The 19,038-nt window shown below is 38.0% G+C and overlaps 1 protein-coding gene and 1 long non-coding RNA gene across 2 annotated transcripts; one reads left to right on the top strand and one right to left on the bottom strand.

The window, feature by feature from the left end:
• Positions 1 to 51: 51 nt before the first annotated feature.
• On the top strand, positions 52 to 1,333 carry LOC135251071 (uncharacterized). Its single transcript, XR_010329075.1, has 2 exons — positions 52 to 115; positions 884 to 1,333. It is a non-coding gene; the product is annotated as an uncharacterized LOC135251071 (long non-coding RNA).
• A 4,852-nt stretch (positions 1,334 to 6,185) lies between these two features.
• On the bottom strand, positions 6,186 to 18,268 carry sparc (secreted protein, acidic, cysteine-rich (osteonectin)). The gene is made up of 10 exons (XM_064328071.1): positions 18,139 to 18,268; positions 11,323 to 11,392; positions 10,901 to 10,985; positions 10,427 to 10,510; positions 9,540 to 9,661; positions 9,100 to 9,220; positions 8,074 to 8,207; positions 7,647 to 7,795; positions 7,217 to 7,365; positions 6,186 to 6,997 (listed from the first exon to the last, which is right to left on the bottom strand). The coding sequence occupies exons 2-10, from the start codon at positions 11,377 to 11,379 to the stop codon at positions 6,969 to 6,971; spliced, it is 930 nt and encodes a 309-aa protein (XP_064184141.1). The 5' UTR covers positions 11,380 to 11,392; positions 18,139 to 18,268; the 3' UTR covers positions 6,186 to 6,968.
• Between the last annotated feature and the right edge of the window lie 770 nt (positions 18,269 to 19,038).

The raw sequence follows: 19,038 nt of genomic DNA, 5'->3' as shown, positions 1-19,038 counted from the left end.
ATTGCTAAACGTTCTCTGTAGCCAATTGTTATTGATGACGTACTCGAAAAACGTCAACCAATTGGAGAGAAGTTAGCAAGTTTGGTTAATCCAAGATTAGCCCATGACGAGAAATGTGAGTTTATTTCGCATCAAAAAATGGTTATTGATTCAAAGAACAAAATGATGCTGCTAGAGCGATCTATTTAAAATGAAATTTTTTAGAAGTGTATTCCTTTTGCATATCTTATTTGGGTTGTCAATTGTATTCTTCGTGGTATTGGAACTAATTACGTTACAACAATAGAATGAGTTGGGTGCTAAAGTATAGTACGGATAGTCGCAGTTATTTTCTAATGAAATGTAGAATGAAAGTACCTATGAACGGCGTTTCAAGAAGTTTAGAAATGTTAATATTGACAGTTAATCTATAATTTGCATAATACTCGAGAATGGTAAAATACTGAATGTTTTAAACATGCGAGCTGCATACTTCAAAACAAGGTTAATTATATACCTGTGACAATCACTGATTAACTGTTAACAGTCAAATATCCTCTTTAGATGTTATTTCAGAATAAAACTAATTCAGTTTCCACATTTAGGCATCTCAACATCATGATACATAATTTCAAACATTTTTCTAGTGTAAGTCATTGATAGGTAAAAAGAAAGTGATTCTCATTTAATTTTTGAATTATACGTTTAGTGTTAGGCCTACTTCACATTCTACTTTTGCAGATTCCATTATCAAAATGATCATACAGGCTTCTATTAATACAGTTTGATTTGTACTGTATGGAATCATTTTCATTATCATGGCATTAGCTTTCATAAGGTTATCTCAGACTATCACAGTATTGTTAATTGACTTTGCCCTTTTTGCCTTCTCTCCCAAATATAGTAAGAAGAGTGAAGACAATTACTAGTCCTGTCTGGCAATCATAATATGCAAACAGGAATTGGGCAAATTAGGCCATGATACTGGCCAAAGTGAGTTACAGGGCTAGCTGGATCTACCTGATTGAGAATTCACCCATCTACCTACGGCCGCAGCCAATCCCAAAGTGGAAAGATGCCAAAGATGATTCACTTTACATGGTGAATGAATGAATGCTGTGTACAGAGTACTGGGATGGGGCACACCCAGGGGCCTTCTGTAGATCTGTCGCCCTCTAGTGTTAATAAACCAGTAGATGCAGCAGAAGCTGTGCTCACATTGGCTCAGCCTATGAACATTATCCAGTTAACCCCACACAGCTGCATATTTACCGCCTTGAGGACCGAATAGTACATATGAGAGTAAATTCATTCAATGGAGCAAGATAATATTAATAATTGATGACCATATGTAGTTCATTGTGTGTCAGCTTTAGTGTGGAATGTTTGCCAGTATAGCATTGGAGACCCTCTCTGATTTAATTATTAATGTAAGATTCTATATAACAAAATTGTAAGCTCAGGAGATTGCAATATATCAAACACTGCATAACTTCAACCACCAGCTGACAATTCAGAGTTTGGTGCAATAATATCTGTAAATGAGTCAAGATGAACCTATATTAAATACTACTCAGTCGAAGAAGGCAAGAAGGCTGTTTCTTTACATCTTGTATAGTGAAAACTCCAGTGTAGTACTGCAAGTCTACAGTACCAAGTAATTTATACTTCCTACATTATATTACTGATTGTTCTTTATATTGCTTTTGACTCGCATATTATACTGCTTTCTACTGCTATTCCATGCGTCTATTACTTGGTGTACCCCATTAATAGTATAGTCTTCAACACCAACATAAGATTGGGTTATAACACCTCATATATTTAAGGTTACATAGGTTGTGGTTTTTGAAGAACTGCAGGGTCTGTTTGTTTTTATATTCAGATTTTATCTGAACAGTTAAAACAGTTTATTACACCGCTTAACTCACCTGCTTACTTGTGGCTAAATTAGTTGCTGATTTTAAGGTGAAAACTAAACCCAGAAGGTGACTCTGCAGCACAAAAGTTGTTCAATGCAAAATTCAAAGTAATTTGAATGTCATTTTTAAGTCATTTGTATGCCATTTTGCCAACAGGGCATTGGATACGCATCCCTTTATTTTACATGATTAAGGTATAATGCTACCAGCAGACTGATGGTTCATTCAGAGACATATTTATATGTCCAACGACATGTGCAAGTAAAAAAAAAAAACCTGCAGCTAAAGTTAATGCATATATTTTTCCTGCTGATCACATTTTGCCAGAGATTTCCTTCACTGTTTGTTTCACATGTATGTTAGCCAGATTCACAGATCCTTTAGCAAAGATGATGGATTGTTATGACTGATATGACACTGACTGTTACACTGGCACATAATTTATCATTTTATTTTATTATTTTATTTGTTATATATTGTCCATTAGTAATAGCACTAAAAAAGACAAATATATATACATTCTGGTTTATTTATGAACAGAAATATGCCGTTTTCACTCTTAGTTTATAAATGTAAATATGCAATAACATGCAACACTGTCTACTCCAAACATGTCACTTTGACTGTTTATACAGTGTAGCCAGGTTTACCAAACACAGACGTGTTTATGTAAAGATGACTTGGCCACATATAGTCCCCTCCAAAAGTATGGTAACTGCACAGTGAAATGTGTTATTTTAGCAATAAGTAAGACATTTGGATTTTAAATCAAAAGATGAATTAGACTTTTACCCTCACCGCGAAATGTCACTCACCACGAAAGCAGCTTTTTCAGTAAAATGGTAAAACATAAACGCATGGAAATACCATGAAATAAAAAAAACGGACTCTGTACTTTCGTCTCATATTCATCTTTTGATCTCAAATCCAAATGCTTGAAGTAGGCTATATATGAGTATATATAAATCATTTCCATCTACCGTAACCCTACTTTTGTATGGCGCTGTATTTGGCTATGTCTGCGTATACCGTGGTGTTATTGTTACGTTTGCTTTCCCTATTGTCCACGCTGAAACGGTTCCAAATGTTTCTTTGTTTTATTGTGTCAAAGTAAAACAATAGAAGTCCAAGTTAACCAAAGAACCCGCCTACAAACAAAGTACTGTCTTATCCTGCAGAGGGAGACACAGTCTCCTCCACGTGAGACTTAGGTTGTTACCTCACGAAAATTATTTATTCATCCTCCTGAGTCCTGGCAGAAAAAAAGTTTGGGGAGAGTCGCGTAAATATAAAACCCTTTATAAATGTAACACGGTCAATAACTTAACGTAGCCTACAGTGTGGCTGCCGCAGCCATTTCAGGTCTGTAGCCTACAAGTGCAACACAGTCCTCAACCAGCTCCCAAAAGAAACGGAGCAATGTGCTAACCTTTGCGGGAAGTATTTCCAGAAAAAAACTGTTTTTGAGCAAGCAGAGTAAATATCTGTTCCGGAAGTAATTTTTGGGGTATTTTATTTTAAGGTTTTATTTGTGTTTGCAAATACATCAACTTTAAAAAAAGAAAGTATGTTTTTGGAGTGTGGACTATTCTAGCGAGAACTGGATGTTAAGTGACAAGGAAAAAAAAAAAAAAACATCCACGTCTGTATAAATGTAACCGCAGCAGTTACAGTTATGCCATCTCTGATTTGCCATAACAATGTTCTTTTTTCTCTCTCTCTTTTTTTTTTTTTTTTTTTGCTGTTCTATGTTTACAGAATATCATCTAAAGAGAAAACCAAAGGGTTGGTACCCAGGGCGACCATGGAGAGGGCGTTGGATAGTAGGAACACTAGATGTTGTTGGGCGAGACCTTAGGCATGACAAACATGAATTGCTTATTTGAATTGCTTGATTGCTTAAGAGCTTATTTGTTTACATATAGGCTACAATTAACATCTAGGCTAAATTATAATGATGCATTCCAAATGAATAACCGCTATAACACATAGCCACGTAAAACCCACGGGACCCTGGTCAGTTCACAAAATATTTGTTCGTTCATATGCTTGACTGTGAATAAATTAATTCAAACAGTAGCCAGTAGTAATCCAAAAATATGACGGCCTCATCTCCACACACATAATCATACAGTGCTGATTGCAAGTTTAGTATCCGAGAAAAACGATGTCTCGTTCTTTTGTTTGACCAGACGTACGCTCACGCCTTGTGCCACCGCCTTCTTAAGCACTCTCTTCATCTTCGCTTCCTTGTGAAACGTAGCTGGCATTGTCTAGCTAGCCTATAGCCTATACTGAACTTGAGGAAGTTTGTCTGGTTCACTAAATTATGGCTATTGCCAAAAAAAAATAATTTAAAGGCGAGGGGAACTGTCAAGTTCCTCGAATTCACGACATATGATCAGAAGCAGACACATATTGAGCAACATATAACAGCGTCCTAGATTAGGTAACGAGGAACGGTGCAGCTTTCATAGCTACGGTAATAATTCGCATTATTTTGTAGAAAGACGGCGGATTCCTTTCACTTCCGTACAACTCCATGGTAGGGGTGGGGTCGCCATTTGTCTTGGCGGTGCGTCTCGATTCTTGGCGCGAGTGTGCGGCTGGGAAGGTGCAGCTGGTAAAAGGGTGAACAGCTCTCCAACTGTCCCAGCAGTATATGAAAAGAAAGAGCAGTACACGCTCTATTCCCCTGCGAATGTACCCTGTGTAAACGAGGTAGTCGCCTGTAGTCGGGACAGAAATTGGTAGGCTATTTCAGAAGTGTTGGTGTCGTGACTCTTACGCATTCTCCTGACATGGTACATCGAAGCGATTTTCAGTGCAATAACGCTTTACACCTAGTACTATGTTCTGCAACTTATTTTGCCTCCATAGTAGGTTAATAGCCGTGCTTACCCATATCTCCCTTTGAGCAGTTTTGTTCGACAAGCCTGTTCGCTCACTACAAACCGCCTATTACCTTAAATCCACGAATTTGTTTTGAAGATTTCTCGCACAATATAGATTAAACAGATGAACATTCCTCAATTTAACAGCAGGGTCTACGTAAATAAATCAAATACTAAAAGAATCAGGAAAATGCTTGTCCAGATAACTAACGTGCCTTCTTTGCAGAATAATGAGAGATTCTTTGAAGCCATATACATAATGCCAGAATGTAGGCTTATTATTTATTCTTTCAAGGTTGTTACGTAAGAACTAACTTAAATAAAGTGTACTTAATATGTGTAGCCCTGGTATAGATGAAATCTAGCCTGCAATTATCTTTAAAAAAAAAAAAAAAAACTGGTCTGTGCCGGCCTGTGCTCTGAAAAATCTACAGTAGACTCCTACAGGACCTTTTAAGTTTTAAAATAGCCTCAGAATTATAGCTTGAACAAATAAGAAATTGTGGTTCCACGTAAAACCAGTATATATATAACAGATAATGCCTACATGGTAGCACATGTGGTATAGCATTTACTTATTCTCAAAGGTCCCTTTGACTCTCAGTCCCTCCGAATAGCTTATTTCCTTTTTTGGACATTTTCTGTTCACATTGAGGTCCAGTTTGTCCATGGAACAGCAAGTCCAGATGATGCACCATTTGAAGCAATTGTGTTCACAGAAACGCAGTGCATTGTGGTTTGTTTCGTGAGACACTGCCAGTACAATGACCTGCCACAAATTTAGGATTATTTTATGGATATATATATATATATTGTTTTGTACAGAATTAAACATATGTAGAATATAATTTTGCTGTGAAAGGGGAAGGGGGATGCTCTATACCTTAAAACCCCACACACTCCAGGAAAACGGGCACTGTTTTTTATTTATATTTTAAATGCTACATTTTCCTGACAAAATAAAGAAGTTACATTAATGCATGCATATCAACGATGCATTTAAAGTAGCTGCATAAACCTGAATATGTCCAGTTTTCTCTTTTGTAAATAAAACAGACACACTGAACAATACTGAACATTTTATTAGCAACAAGCCTGTAGTAGGAAAATTAAAAATACATAACTATGAATTGTACGTGTCTGGTATGTATAATAGCATTATAGCCTTATAATTATGTTATATTTGTAGGAGCATACAGGGACACAAATGCTGATGTGTTACTGTGAATCAATTGGTCATTTGAAAGTGGAAATTTATTTTAAGCCATTGTAGAATGTTCATAATGCATATCTTAGATAATGTAAGTGGCTTGTATCCATATTATAGCCATAGTAACTCTTAATAGGAAAATAAATGCAGATGTAAGATGCATGCAAAGGCTTTCAATCATTTTCATTGTTTTTATTCATATAGACTTTTAGAATAGTCACACTGTGGCAAAAATCAATTGGTGAGTGAACACATTAGAAGGAGAAAAGTTCTCAACCTGCGAGATTCTGTCCTCTCACTGTTCATTCTTTTATTGCTTCAAATGTCAATACACTTAACATTTTCCTGTCTCTGTAAAATTGAACATTAGAAAAATAAAAACAACAGACTTCCTGATGCACAGGGCTTAAAATGAAAAATGTTGTGTTGGTTACACAAAACACAATAGAGACGAACGTTAACCCACCACCAAAAAAAATAAAAAAAGAAAGAAAAAACAATTAAAAAGATCATAAAAGCGAGAGAAAGAACATTTATTTAGAAATTTTATTTTAAATTTACATTTGTCAACTCAAGAATGCCAATTAATTAATAGTAAAGACCTGATTTACTGGAATGTATCATCCCAAAATGTATATATATATTTTCGTGAACATCCAACAACATGTACCATTCAACATACAAAGTCCAGCTGCAGTCCAACAGAGTGTATCCCTAAAAGCCCTCTCTACCTTACACTTTCCCCATCTGTATAACTGTTAATTTACACAAAGAAATACTGGAAGCGTGCTTGATCACCTTTGGTGAAGGTTAGTTAGAACTGTGCACATCTTTTTTTTCTTCTTTTTAGTGGTATAGATAAGGTTGTTAAAAAATGAGATTAGCACCGTTATCTTGATTTTAATTTAGGGGTTAAGCACCTTGGCCCAATGAAAGAAAGAAGTCGTCACTGGAGAGCATAATTTAGATGACAAGGTCCTTGTCGATATCCTCTGAAAAACAGAAAATATTCATGGCATCAGTAATTGTTTTTATTAAAAATTATTAACATTATTAATAATAACTCTTCCCCTTTTTAAACTCAAAATCTAAATGTAAACATATTATTCAGAACAGCAGTTACATAGCAGCATAAACATTTCCATTCTCATTATTGTACTGTCCCTATGAATTTTTGCGCACGTAAATAGGAGGATGGGGGATTGACTCACGCTCTTTGATGCCAAAGCAGCTGGCCCACTCCTCCAGGGCGATGTACTTGTCGTTGTCAGCATCGCACTGATCGAAGAAGCGGGTTGTGCAGTGCTCCATTGGGATGAGTGGGGCACGCAGTGGGGCAAGCTCAGTGTGAGACAAGAACCTATCCCATAAAAAAACAAAACATTGTAATGCTTAGGGAAGCCGCCTCACTCACCATTTCACTGAAAACTGTGTGACAATGCAGTGGCATGAGACCTCAGTTTGAGAGTCATCTGATGTGTGGTATGTTCTTATATACGTGATCAGGACTGGACTCTTTCCTCTCTGGGTTATTAAAGTCGAGTGATTATTGTTTTCAAGGAGCAGTTAAATAATATGGTATGATGACTGAAATCATTGACAGGTTATCCTCTATGGTTAATGCTGTCAGAAGGAACTTACCCATCAACAGGGTGCTGGTCCAGCTGGCCAAACTGCCAGTGCACAGGGAAGATGTACATGTTGTAGTTCTTCTCAAAGTCATGGGCCAAAAGGTCCAAGGAGTGATCCCCAGCCTGCAGCCTCTTCTCGTTCTCGAAGATCTTCTTCACCTGCCATCAAGATACAAAAATTACTTTCAACAGTGCAAATAAATATTTCAGTCAAGGCATATACGCAGTGTGCTTGTCAACTATGCTGTTGAAGTTCTTTTGTGGAACAACTGAAGGTTTCCTTAAGGCATTCCATGTAAAAATGAGATCAAGCTCAATTAGAATACATCACCACTTCCAACCTTGCTTTACTGTTGGTTGAGAAAAACAGGAGAGAGAATGCCTTGTAGAATGTAGGGGATTAGCTGAGATACATGCTAATGGTGAGCCACACTCACTCTGAGTTTCTGCTTTTCGGACAGCAGGTTGTGGTCCTCGTCACGCTCGTACAAGGTCACCAGCACATTCTTCAGCCAGTCCCTCATGCGCAGGGGGAACTCGCTCAACTCATTTTCCATGCAGGGTGCGATGACTAGCAGAATAAACATTTCATGGAACAGACTGTCAGATAAGGAATACCGGAAGAATTATGGGGCTGCAGCAGGACAGTAATAAACATGCTGTGTTGGTTTTCTGATGCCACACAATTTCCTACACTATATACGCATTTCTTTTTGCTTTAAAATTTCTATCATCTATTATTGCATATGGGTCTAAAGCTCAGTTTTACCACTAAGGTACTTGAAACTTGAAAAGAATTGAATGCAAATGTTAGTTTTTTCTGTGTTTTTCCTTTCCCCAATCTGCCATAACAGTTTGATTTAGTGCTCCCCTGCGTATACACTGTGAGGCCCCAGGAACATTCCTGTTTGACAGTCTGCACTGGTGGGGCCCAGCTGTAGCACAATCTCCATCTGCACCTCGCAGACCTGGGCAGTCTCACTCAGAGGGATGAGGCTGAACGCAGAGGATTTACTCCAGCTGGGAGGGCATGTGCTTCTGCGGGGAGGAGTAATGGCAAGCAAGCACGGACTTGTGAGGAAGGTCCCAAGGCTGGAACCCATCAACCGCTCCCACAGCTGTCAGCTGTGCTTTTAGGATTTTTTTTTTTAAGGATTTTTTAAAGATTTGACTGACTCAGAAAGATCTGTGATTGTAGTCATTTTTTCAGAGGATCCCAAGGGAATCTTTTTAAAGGTCCTGTGTCTTTGTTGATATTAGAAGATTTCATTTTCTCAAACTTACTTCTCTGAGGTGGAACTTGCTTATGTGCTCGCATTTGTATGGTTCCTGTACCTACTGGCATTTTTAGTGCCAGATTTTGCTTATGCATACTTTAGTATGGCCTGATATATTGTATGTGTACTTATTGCCATTCCTGATGTAGTTCCTTTGCACACTTACTAGCCTATATACATACTCACATTTGCAGGGCCCGATGTAGTCCAGGTGCAGCTTGTGGCCCTTCTTGGTTCCCTCCAAGGCACACTTGGTGGCGAAGAAGTGGCAGGAGGAGTCATAGGTCTTGTTGTCAGTGCCACAGACCTGCAAAGAAATGTATTCAAAAATGGATTAATATTTTTTTAATCTCTGAATGTAAACCATCTTTTTTTTAAAAACATAATATAAGTGTTTTGGATGACAAAAACATGTAGCAGTAGAAATATATATTTTTAAATATTAAGATCTTATTTTTATTTAATGCCCCTGGCATGTAGTGTAGGTCTCAGTATAGTATAATATAGGGTTGTCGAGATTAAGACCAGAGACAATAGGGCACAAAATGAGTCACTGGGTCTTAGGAGGATGAGATGGTCTGGCACTTGACATATGGGGTAGGGCAGTTCCGCTTGCATGCACTCACATGCTCAAACTCCCCAGTGGAGGTGGGGCAGGTAGAGGGGTCCTGGCAGACACACATGGGGCTGTTGCTGTCATCCACCTCGCACACCTTGCCCTTCTTGCAGTGGTGGTTAAGGCAGGGATCTGTGAGAAACAATAAAAACAAGGCATGATGTGAATCAGCGACTCCTTTTCAGTGCTAGAATGAACATATTCATTTTTTTTTTTTTGTTTAATGGTTTCTTTTTTGTTCAGAGGTAACTTTATCTTCCCACTTTGAGTGTTGAATGTATTTTTTTACTCACTCAAAATATTAATGTTGATGTGAAAACTATTCTACTATTAATACTGCTATAAACACATTGTGTGCTCCTTAAGGATTAAAGCAAACAGGTATTCACATTGAAAACACTTCATTTTATATATCTGTCATTTCCAGGGTGTGCTTGTAGCTTTTATTAGGTCACTAAATGGGTTATTCACACATAATTACACCAGTATGCTTTTAGACTGATGCAGTCTGTCATTACTTTGGTTATTCATGACAGAAAGTTTCTTGAAGCTGATGGTTAACAGGCTAAATAACTTTAAACTTAAGCTAAAGGAACAAATATACTTATGTGCCTGTTAATGAATGGCTAGTCTCCCAAAACTACTTTCGTTTGACAGTTGAATGGCTTTGGTACTTAGAAATAATCACATCTGACACATTACAATTATGCATTTGAATTCAAAAAGGATGTAAATATTTTTACAGTAAATAAGGTGGAATTGCCACTCAAAGCCCAATTTTAGTATTGTGATTCACCAGTTGAATCAGAATAAATGAATGAATGGATACAACAGCTGATGTCTGGATATCAGCTTGAATTAAATGAATTGTGATTGATGCATAATGCTTGTACTCACTCTCAGCAACAACATCCTCAACAACTTCAATGGCCTCATCAAACTCTCCGGTCTCTACCTGGACTGGGTTGGCTCCCACTTCCACTCCCTGGGAAGCAAAAAATAGAAGGACAGACAGTTACAGGATGGGCTAGGCTCTGCACTGTAGTTAGTGTTTTTAATTACTGTATGGGGCTCCCTCTAAACTTTGAACAGGAATGATACTAAGCTGAACTCAGTTGTAGCCAACAAGTTCTGTAATTGATCCAATGGGACTGTGACAGTGCAGCACAGCAAGAGAAAAACTCCTGAAAACACTGGAACTCACAGAGTAAGTCTTCTCTGGTGCCATACTTCTGGGTCCAAAATGAATTTCTGAAGCAGTTTCTAAACTGCTAAAGACATGCATGCATGCAGATACACAGGCCTTGTTGCAGACTGCACCATTTCACAATGCATGGGGTGGAAAACATGTCACCGAGTTTCCAGTGTCACTTGCCTCTTCTACAATGGGATCCTCCTCCACAATTGGCTCCTCCTCCTCAATTGGCTCCTCCTCCACAATTGGCTCCTCTTCAGTCTAGAAAACAAGAGCAAAGGCTACGGTCAGCAGCTGGCATGCCATGGCATTTTATAAACATGAGCCCAGCCTGTGTTCATGAAGACATTTAGCCAAATGAATAAACTGTAGATGATTATACATTTTTCAGCTCATTAACAAAATTCAGCGAAGCTTTGAAATGTTACATTTCGCTGTCAGCACACTGCAGAGATTACTCACTGAGGCGTCCAGAGAGATACAGCTTGACATTTCAGAGTTTTGACTTCCACCATTGCTGAAAATCGGTTTTTTTTACCCCCCTCTCATTTCTTAAAATGTCACAGGCAACACATGACAAATTGTGGGCATTACTCACTGGGGCAGTCAAGGCCTTGCCAGCCAGGCACAGGAGGAAGATGATCCACACCCTCATCTTCAGACTCAACCTGAAAAGTGAATAAATAAAAAATAATTAATTCTTCGATCGCCACACAAGATCAATCAAAATACTATTAAATGTGTAGAGCATTGTTGATAAATTAAGAAGCCTGTATTTAAAAAAGGAAGAACGTTACTTCATGAGTTACAGTTTTCGATCATCTCTTTTCATCTTCCAATACATATAGTTATTCATGAACTCTGAATTAAAGTCACATTTAAACAAGACTAAAATCTTATCAAGGACTTTACAATACACTACAATTTCCCAGGATCAGGCTACAGATTTGTTCTGAGCAGTGTTTTGGTTTAGTCAAAGCCTTAAAGAATAAAAAACAAATGTAAAATGTCATCTTATAAAACGGCAAGTATTTAAATTAATCAATGATCAAGTTGGAATAACAGGTCATGACTTCAACTCGACAAAGTCTGTCAGATTTCAAATTATATTCAAATATCTGACAAGTTATGTTTCCATTTAAGAAATGGAAACCGACAGATCATTGCCTTGAATACCAACCTGCCAAGTGCGCACAAAATCACATAATTGTCTTTGGCAGCCTTTCAAGTCACACTGCAGTCATGTTTTTTATTGTATCATTTAATGAGACTGCACAGCAGTTTGCACAGACATGACCAAACAAACTGTCTGTAGAATCTTCTTGAGCCAAGCATCTCAGATTTCCCCATTTTAGATGGTTTCTTTGTGGGAAAAAAAAAAAACTCAAAATATATTGATGGAAAGATGGAAGCTTATATCTTTTCAGTCAATAATTTCAATGACCATAACATCTGTATTTGCATCTGTTATTTTTCGTCTACTATTATGACATATGTCATGATCTACGTCAAAATGTCCAGGTCCAAGTTAATCACAACAGGGTTCAAGGTTGAAGCTATACTGTTGAACTGGCCGGTTTTTGGGATAAGCCGTTAATCCCTCGGCCCTCCTTTTGTTTTTCTCACTAGGCCTGTTCGAGACCCTTTCTCTGGGTGACTGCCCAACTCTGTGGGAGCTCTCAGCACATTCTATATCCTCAGGAAGTTCGGACTTGGCAGCTCCAGACATAAATGTAAAGATAAGCACTTGTAATGTGTTTTTTTTTTTTTCATCTTCCCTACTCCTTCTCACATGCAAAACTCCCTGGAGTGTTTAGTTTAACATACTCCCATTCTGACAGAGGAATCTTCTAATGGTTGATAAAACCCTTTTTACAAGATTTCCCTTCAACAGCCATCCTTTGGCTATTTTCTCTGCTTTACCTTATTTTCTTACTATTTCACTACCTCCAACAAAGGGAGCTTTGTTTTAGAATTTTTGTGGGTAAATGATCTAAGAAAAAGAAAGAAGATGCTTTAGGGGGGAATCTTCAGCAGGGCTGGTGTGGTAATATCAGAGATTTCAGTTCACATGCATACAGCAAAGATCAAAGGCAACTTGTTATTGTCTCTGCAAGATTTAAACCTCAGTTCCATCAGTAAAAAAAAGCATGATGGTGTCTGTGGTATTGTCGTCAAGTATGTATGCTGCAACACCTACACTGAGAAGATATAGATTAATATATGGTGTAACACATTGATTTGTTTCATTAAGGATCAGATACTATGTTTCAAGACCAGGCTTGGCATATCACTAAACATGGATCCTCTCTAGATAGTAGGCAATACGAAGATCCTAGTTTAACTAAAAGGCCCATTCTTTTTTATTACCAGAGACCTTCTGCAAGTGAGATTTGCAGTCTACCAACATAACATTTACCTGTATTTCACTTTAAAAAATGGGGCCCAGGTTTATTATTTGAGCATCCATGGCCCTGATACCATGACTTTGCATGTGTGCGCTAAAATCACCCTACGTAATACATTGCCTAAATTCCCATGTTTGAATATCTAGCTCCTTCTGAAATACCATGTATATACTTGAATCCACTTTTAAGGACTGCTCGATATGGAGAACAATATGCAAATATCTTCCAGCAGTTCCTCGCATGGCTAGAACATGTTTGTGCTTGAATGAAGCTGTAGAAATATTCCGAATATATGCTCCAAGAGCACTCCTCAAATGAGCCTTGAGGCCCTGGATAGCACTCAACTGCTGACCTTTTACAACTTTCTAAAGCAGTTATGGATCAAATTCCATGGTTAACTCTCAGGGCTTAGAGAGCGCAGAGCCACCCAATAAGAACAGCTCTGCCTGAGGGGTCATTCTGTGGCAGAGGAGAATTAACCGCAAGGATAGATTTTCAATTTATAGGTGTGGTGATTAGCTTGGATCATTTTACCAAGTGAAGCCACAGACGCTGCATTGTCGTTCTTCTCCCAACTATAATTCCCCCTCAATGTTCAGCAAAACAAGTGTCTTCCACTACAGCTAGTTCAAAATTCAGTATAGGAAGTTTCAAAAAGAATGTTCAACCATTTTAAATTTCACAGTGAAAACTTTTTAAAATCCTTTATTATGGATAGATGTATGTATATCTTTATGTTATGTTATTAATAAAATACAATTGAGGTGGCCATTATTTGGAATTTTAGGCAGTTTTTTTTAACCATCTGACTGCAGGATTGATTTTGTCTAATTCACCGATTCCATTTTTGAGGTGAATTAGATACATTTAGCAGGGCATGTGTGCTGTGATGTAGTCTATGATCTGACAGAATGCCATTCCTCATCTTCTGCCACCTGCTTTAAAGCACATCGAATGGGCCTAATGGGTAACCATCCAGACTTGCCCGCAACTTCAGCTGGACGTCCACGCCAAGCCTCAGCTGCGCTTTCCTCCCTCACATGTTTTGGTTGGAGAGCTCAGAAAAGTACCCAGATATGCCGTTGAGGTCAACCACATTTTTGACGAGCTTAGGCATGGAAAAATACAGGGAATTCTGGCAGAAGCTCCATGGGATGACGTGTCAATAAGCTGCACACAAGGGAGCCTCTTTCCCTTCTCCGGGTAGGAAAGGAAGGCATTGCTTCACTTGGGTTCTCCTGTTTAAGAGGACGATGTGAGCATCCAGTGTCCGTTCCCCTAAAAAAAGCAGCCGTCGTGTCCATAAATTGTCCGGTTTTGGTCGAAATGTCTGCTACATCGCCACCTTTGGCCTTTTTTAAGCCTGGAAAAAAGTTTCTGAGAGGATGTTGTGATGTAACTGCAAAACAAGTTATTTTATTTGGAAGGCGGTGCAGATAATCAAACAGGCCAGAGGTAAAGGAAACTCTGTGGTATAAAAGATCTCCTTCTCTTTTGGTATTTAATTTGGAGATTTGTTCCGCAAGCAAGCCATGGGGAGTAAACAACGTGGAAAACAGGGGCACAGAGGTCCGTTTCTTCAAGGAGGACTTCTTCAACAAACATCACCCCTGAACAGGAGGCTAAAGGTCTGACTTAAGTTGCTTCCATAGCAGAGGAGCATATAGTTTCGACTTCACTTAAATAAGTGACACATTTCAGAGTCCCTTGTGTCAAGACATTAATAAATGTTTTTCATATTATTCTTTGGAGTGCAGGACAGCTCTGAATAGCTTTATTTGTATAAAATGGCCATGCATGATCACAGTTCATGAAGTTCTATGATCCAGAGGTGTCTCACATTTTTCATTGAGATTTTCTACCACATTTCCCCATCTTGTTCTCATTATAATATCAGAAAGAACAGGAAATAAATGCCGTGTGTGTGCGTGTGTGTGTATGTGTGCGGGTACGCATGCATGCGTGCATGTGTGTGCATACTCAGGTATGTCAAAAATAAATAACAACAACATTATCCACTGTCACATCATGGGATTATGAAGTTTCACCTTATTGTTTTTGTGGTTGGATAATTTTAGAAGCATGGACTGTTGAAAGGTTGTTCTTTCAAATAAGATTTTTACATGAATTATTTGATGCAAGTAGCATTGTAAATTCATTTTTTAAGACAAGCATTTAAAGAAAAAACACTAGTTCTGCTTTTCCTAAAAGCAAATGCTTCCCTGAGAGTAGAAAACACAGGGAAATGCCGCAAATCTAAAAAAAATCTGAAAAACAGAGTAGCAAGTAGACAAAAGAAATGTAATCTGTACTTTTACGCGGAAAGGGTTTCCATTGATTTCCCTGAGTTAGATCTACAGAGGGGAACACTGGGGTACACAATGGAGGGAGTCAAAAGGAACTGAATGAGTGGTGGTATCCATGTAACCCGAGTTTGCAACCATCTGACCTCTCTAATTCATTTACCCCTCCTCCATCCACGTCACTCATCTGCGTTTGTGTTAGTCAGCCTTTTCTATCACAACTTTTTGATCTGATTCCTCTCTGTGCAGAAGAGAAGTACCTGCTGTGTATTGTATGTGTGTGTGTGTGTGCGTGTGTGTGTGTGTGTGCGAGCGTGTGTGTGTGTGTGGGGGAGAGAGAGAGAGAGAGACAGAGAGTGCTAGAAAAAGATGTTTACATCAGGCTCTCTTAATCAGGCCAGTCAAATTAGAAACTTTATAATAGCTAGAGTCCACCTCTTGCCATTTATTATGAAATTGAAAAAAACTTGCCGTAACCAGCCTACATAGCAAAGAAATTACTACTACTAGCTACCAGTTAGCCAGCATGAATTTCTCACTCAGTCTGTAATCTGAATATAATTTATCAGTGTTTTTGATGCTAAGGAGATCTCCCTCAAATGAAAACAGTTCCCATACAGTTCCCTCCTTGTTACTTAAGTGTTATGTGTCAGTTGGGTAAAATTCTTTTTAATTTTTACTTTTATACTGGATTACATTGGTACCACTTGTGCATTATCATGTTTTGTTATTTTCAGTTGACTTTGTCATTATAGTGTTGTCTGCTGAACATAAGTAAGTTAGCTTACTTGCTCCACTTTTTTCAGGTTGCTCAATTATGCTTGTAAAATTCGGCAAGGGCTGTTGTACTTCTGAACTATAATTCAGACCTATAAAGGATAACAAGAGACCTAAAAAAACACCTGGCACCGTATGGATAGCCAAACAAAGCCATGTATCCTTGTTGATGAAACCATTTCAGGAGCTTGCACCACTGTATATCTCTGTTACTGTGCACATTTGATGTGAAAAGAAGAGTAAAAACTGTATTATCTAAAATCAAAACTTACTATTGGGCTATGGTCATAAGTCAGGCCTCTGTTTTCTAGTGAGTAAGAACTGTGCACTTTTAGACCCCCCCCCCCCTTTATCTCAGTCTCTGTCTCACATTCTCTCTCTGTACTTCTCTTTACTCTGTAATATTTATTTTCATTGGTAGAGTTTCCCTGAAACTTTTTAGTTGGACCAAGATTTTCTATTTTCAGCTGATGGCATCATAGACAGTGGCTCCTTCCTGTCCTAGATTTTTTTTAGGTTGCTTGGCATTCCAAACGTTTCAGTGGTCCATTTTCATTCCCGGCCTGGCTAAATCTCTCCACAACAGCACTTTTCATCCCTTACAACTTAAAACCTCAATGCTGCACAGAGACCTTCTCATACTGATGCAAAGTGAGATTAAATACTTTACAATTGTGCATAGAGGCAAGGGAATGCAAAAAAAAAAAAAAGATTACTTGATTAAATGATTCCAGACCAGTGTTATCTAAGATTTGAATAACTGCCCAAAAAATATTTCCAGTTCTGCATTATCCGATTGTATTTATTATATTATTATAACGAATAAAAAATTACAAGTATTTTTTACTTTCACATTTTAAAAGGGACTTACACACAGTGCATTTTTTATACTTTTGGTGAGTTTTTTAGTGTTTTTAGGACAAAAGTACTTATCAAAGCTTATCAAAAAAAATATTGATAAAAGTTTGAAAAACACAATGTAAACGTAAAGCAAAGAATGAAGATTTTCTGTATGTTTCTCTGTAAAAAACCTCCCCCAGTCAGTCAGAGTGCTCGAGCCTGCTTATTTGTAGAGGAGGAGACATCTGCTCATTTTTGCTAAACCATTCAACAGCTGTAGGAGGCTACCATGGCAACACACATTCCTCTTGATGTAAGTAATTAGGTGGAGCCTATTCAAGTAGGAGGCCTTTCCTCTCAGACCAAAGACCACCCCCCCCCTTCCTTGCTGATGTGGCACACAATACTTGAACATTGTGTTACTACTTTTTTCAGCCAGTCTGGGCATTTGTTTATTTACTGCTAAATCACGGTTAAGTCCTGTTAGGGCTCCAAGATGAGATTCATTTTTTAATTTGCTTATAGTTTTCTGCCATAAATCAATAACTGTTCTTTTTTTATGGGAAGGCAACCATTTTCTGAGAAAATTAAAATTATGGTTATGCACTGAGGAACTCGAAATAATACATTTTACATTGAATTTTTCAGGATATTGAGAAGATGCCTACACTTTGAATATTCTTTCAATCACAGATACATAAAATTCTAACACTTGTGTAACACATTTGTATAATGTTTGCATTGTATTTCATGCAATGCAAATGTTAAATAACAAACATTTTATTTTCCTTACTCTGCTGTAAAAAAAAAAAAAAAAAAAAAAAAAAACAAGAATCTAGCACAGATTCCTGTTCTTTCAGGGATGCAATCCTATTCCTATGTACTCAACACAGAAAGCATACGTTTGAAGGTCTGCTAAATGGTTACTTTCTGATTAACAATGAACCATTACAATAAGTTTAAAACAAATGCCATCAGATATGGAAATAAGATACATGCTACGCTAAAAAAAACATCCATCTGCACTTTTGTTATCTGCACTTCTATAAAAAGAAAACAAGGAATGATGCTTTGGAAGTCACCTACTTTGTGTGTGTCGAGCAGAAAAGCAGGAGAAGTCAGCTGTCTCCGGGCCTGGGAGATTCTAAAGAGAGCGCAAGTTCACACACAAGACATTTGCAGTGGGCAGGCCCAATGTTTTACTCCCCTACACCCCCCCGACCCCTCTCCCCTCCCATTCAATGGGCCGTCCAAAACTTAACTCTCTGTTTCCAGTGACATGGTCTCTTTGGAGGAAAATAGGTCTAATATTGAAACAAATGTATTATCCCCTTGTTCAAAGGATACAAAAAAATACAGGATGGTCAACGTTTATCCAATATGTCGATATGGAGATATTGTCTTTTTTTCCTCTTTAAAAAATAATGCTAATTGGGGAAATGGAAACTGTACTTAAAATAAACATGAGACAAAATATAAATCCCCTCATTATTTGAACAAAATATTTTTAAAATTAAAGCATATACAATTTTTAAAGAAAGGTTTTGCCATATCTACATTGATGAGTAAGCATGCCATCATAAAATATATATCAACATTCTGGGCTCCCTGTCTGTACCTGACAGAAACTGTTATTTTGCATCAGCATACAGAGCTGACCGAAAATGTGAAAAATACCCCTGATACATGTGTTAACACTCTTAGATTGTAACACCTGTACTATTTGTATTTGGTGGCACAAAGCTTTGTTGCTCAGTTGCTCTGTTGCTCAGAGTCACTGCTCTAAAATCTTTGGTCAATATGAAAGGCTAAGTGTAGTCACCAGTTTCAGCAGTCATTCAGTATGTGGCATTTTCTTTCTGCGCACATTTGAGACCCAAAAAATAGAATACCAGAACAAAAACCATATGCTGACTTATTTGAGCGATTCTCTAATGGGGGAGGGTTTCAACAAACAGAGAGAGAGAGGGGGCAGGGGTTTTGGTA

Source organism: Anguilla rostrata, chromosome 3 (assembly GCF_018555375.3).
Source record: "Anguilla rostrata isolate EN2019 chromosome 3, ASM1855537v3, whole genome shotgun sequence".
Classification (NCBI taxonomy): Eukaryota; Metazoa; Chordata; class Actinopteri; order Anguilliformes; family Anguillidae; genus Anguilla; species Anguilla rostrata.
This window is presented reverse-complemented; position numbering and strand designations above follow the sequence as displayed.

Coding starts and splice junctions, on each gene's coding strand:
- sparc (XM_064328071.1), bottom strand. CDS start 11,379: ATGAGGGTGTGGATCATCTTCCTCCTGTGCCTGGCTGGCAAGGCCTTG. Junction 9,221..9,539: donor CCACTGGGGAGTTTGAGCAT/GTGAGTGCATGC, acceptor ATTTCTTTGCAG/GTCTGTGGCACTGACAACAA. Junction 8,208..9,099: donor CTACATCGGGCCCTGCAAAT/GTGAGTATGTAT, acceptor TTATTCTGCTAG/TCATCGCACCCTGCATGGAA.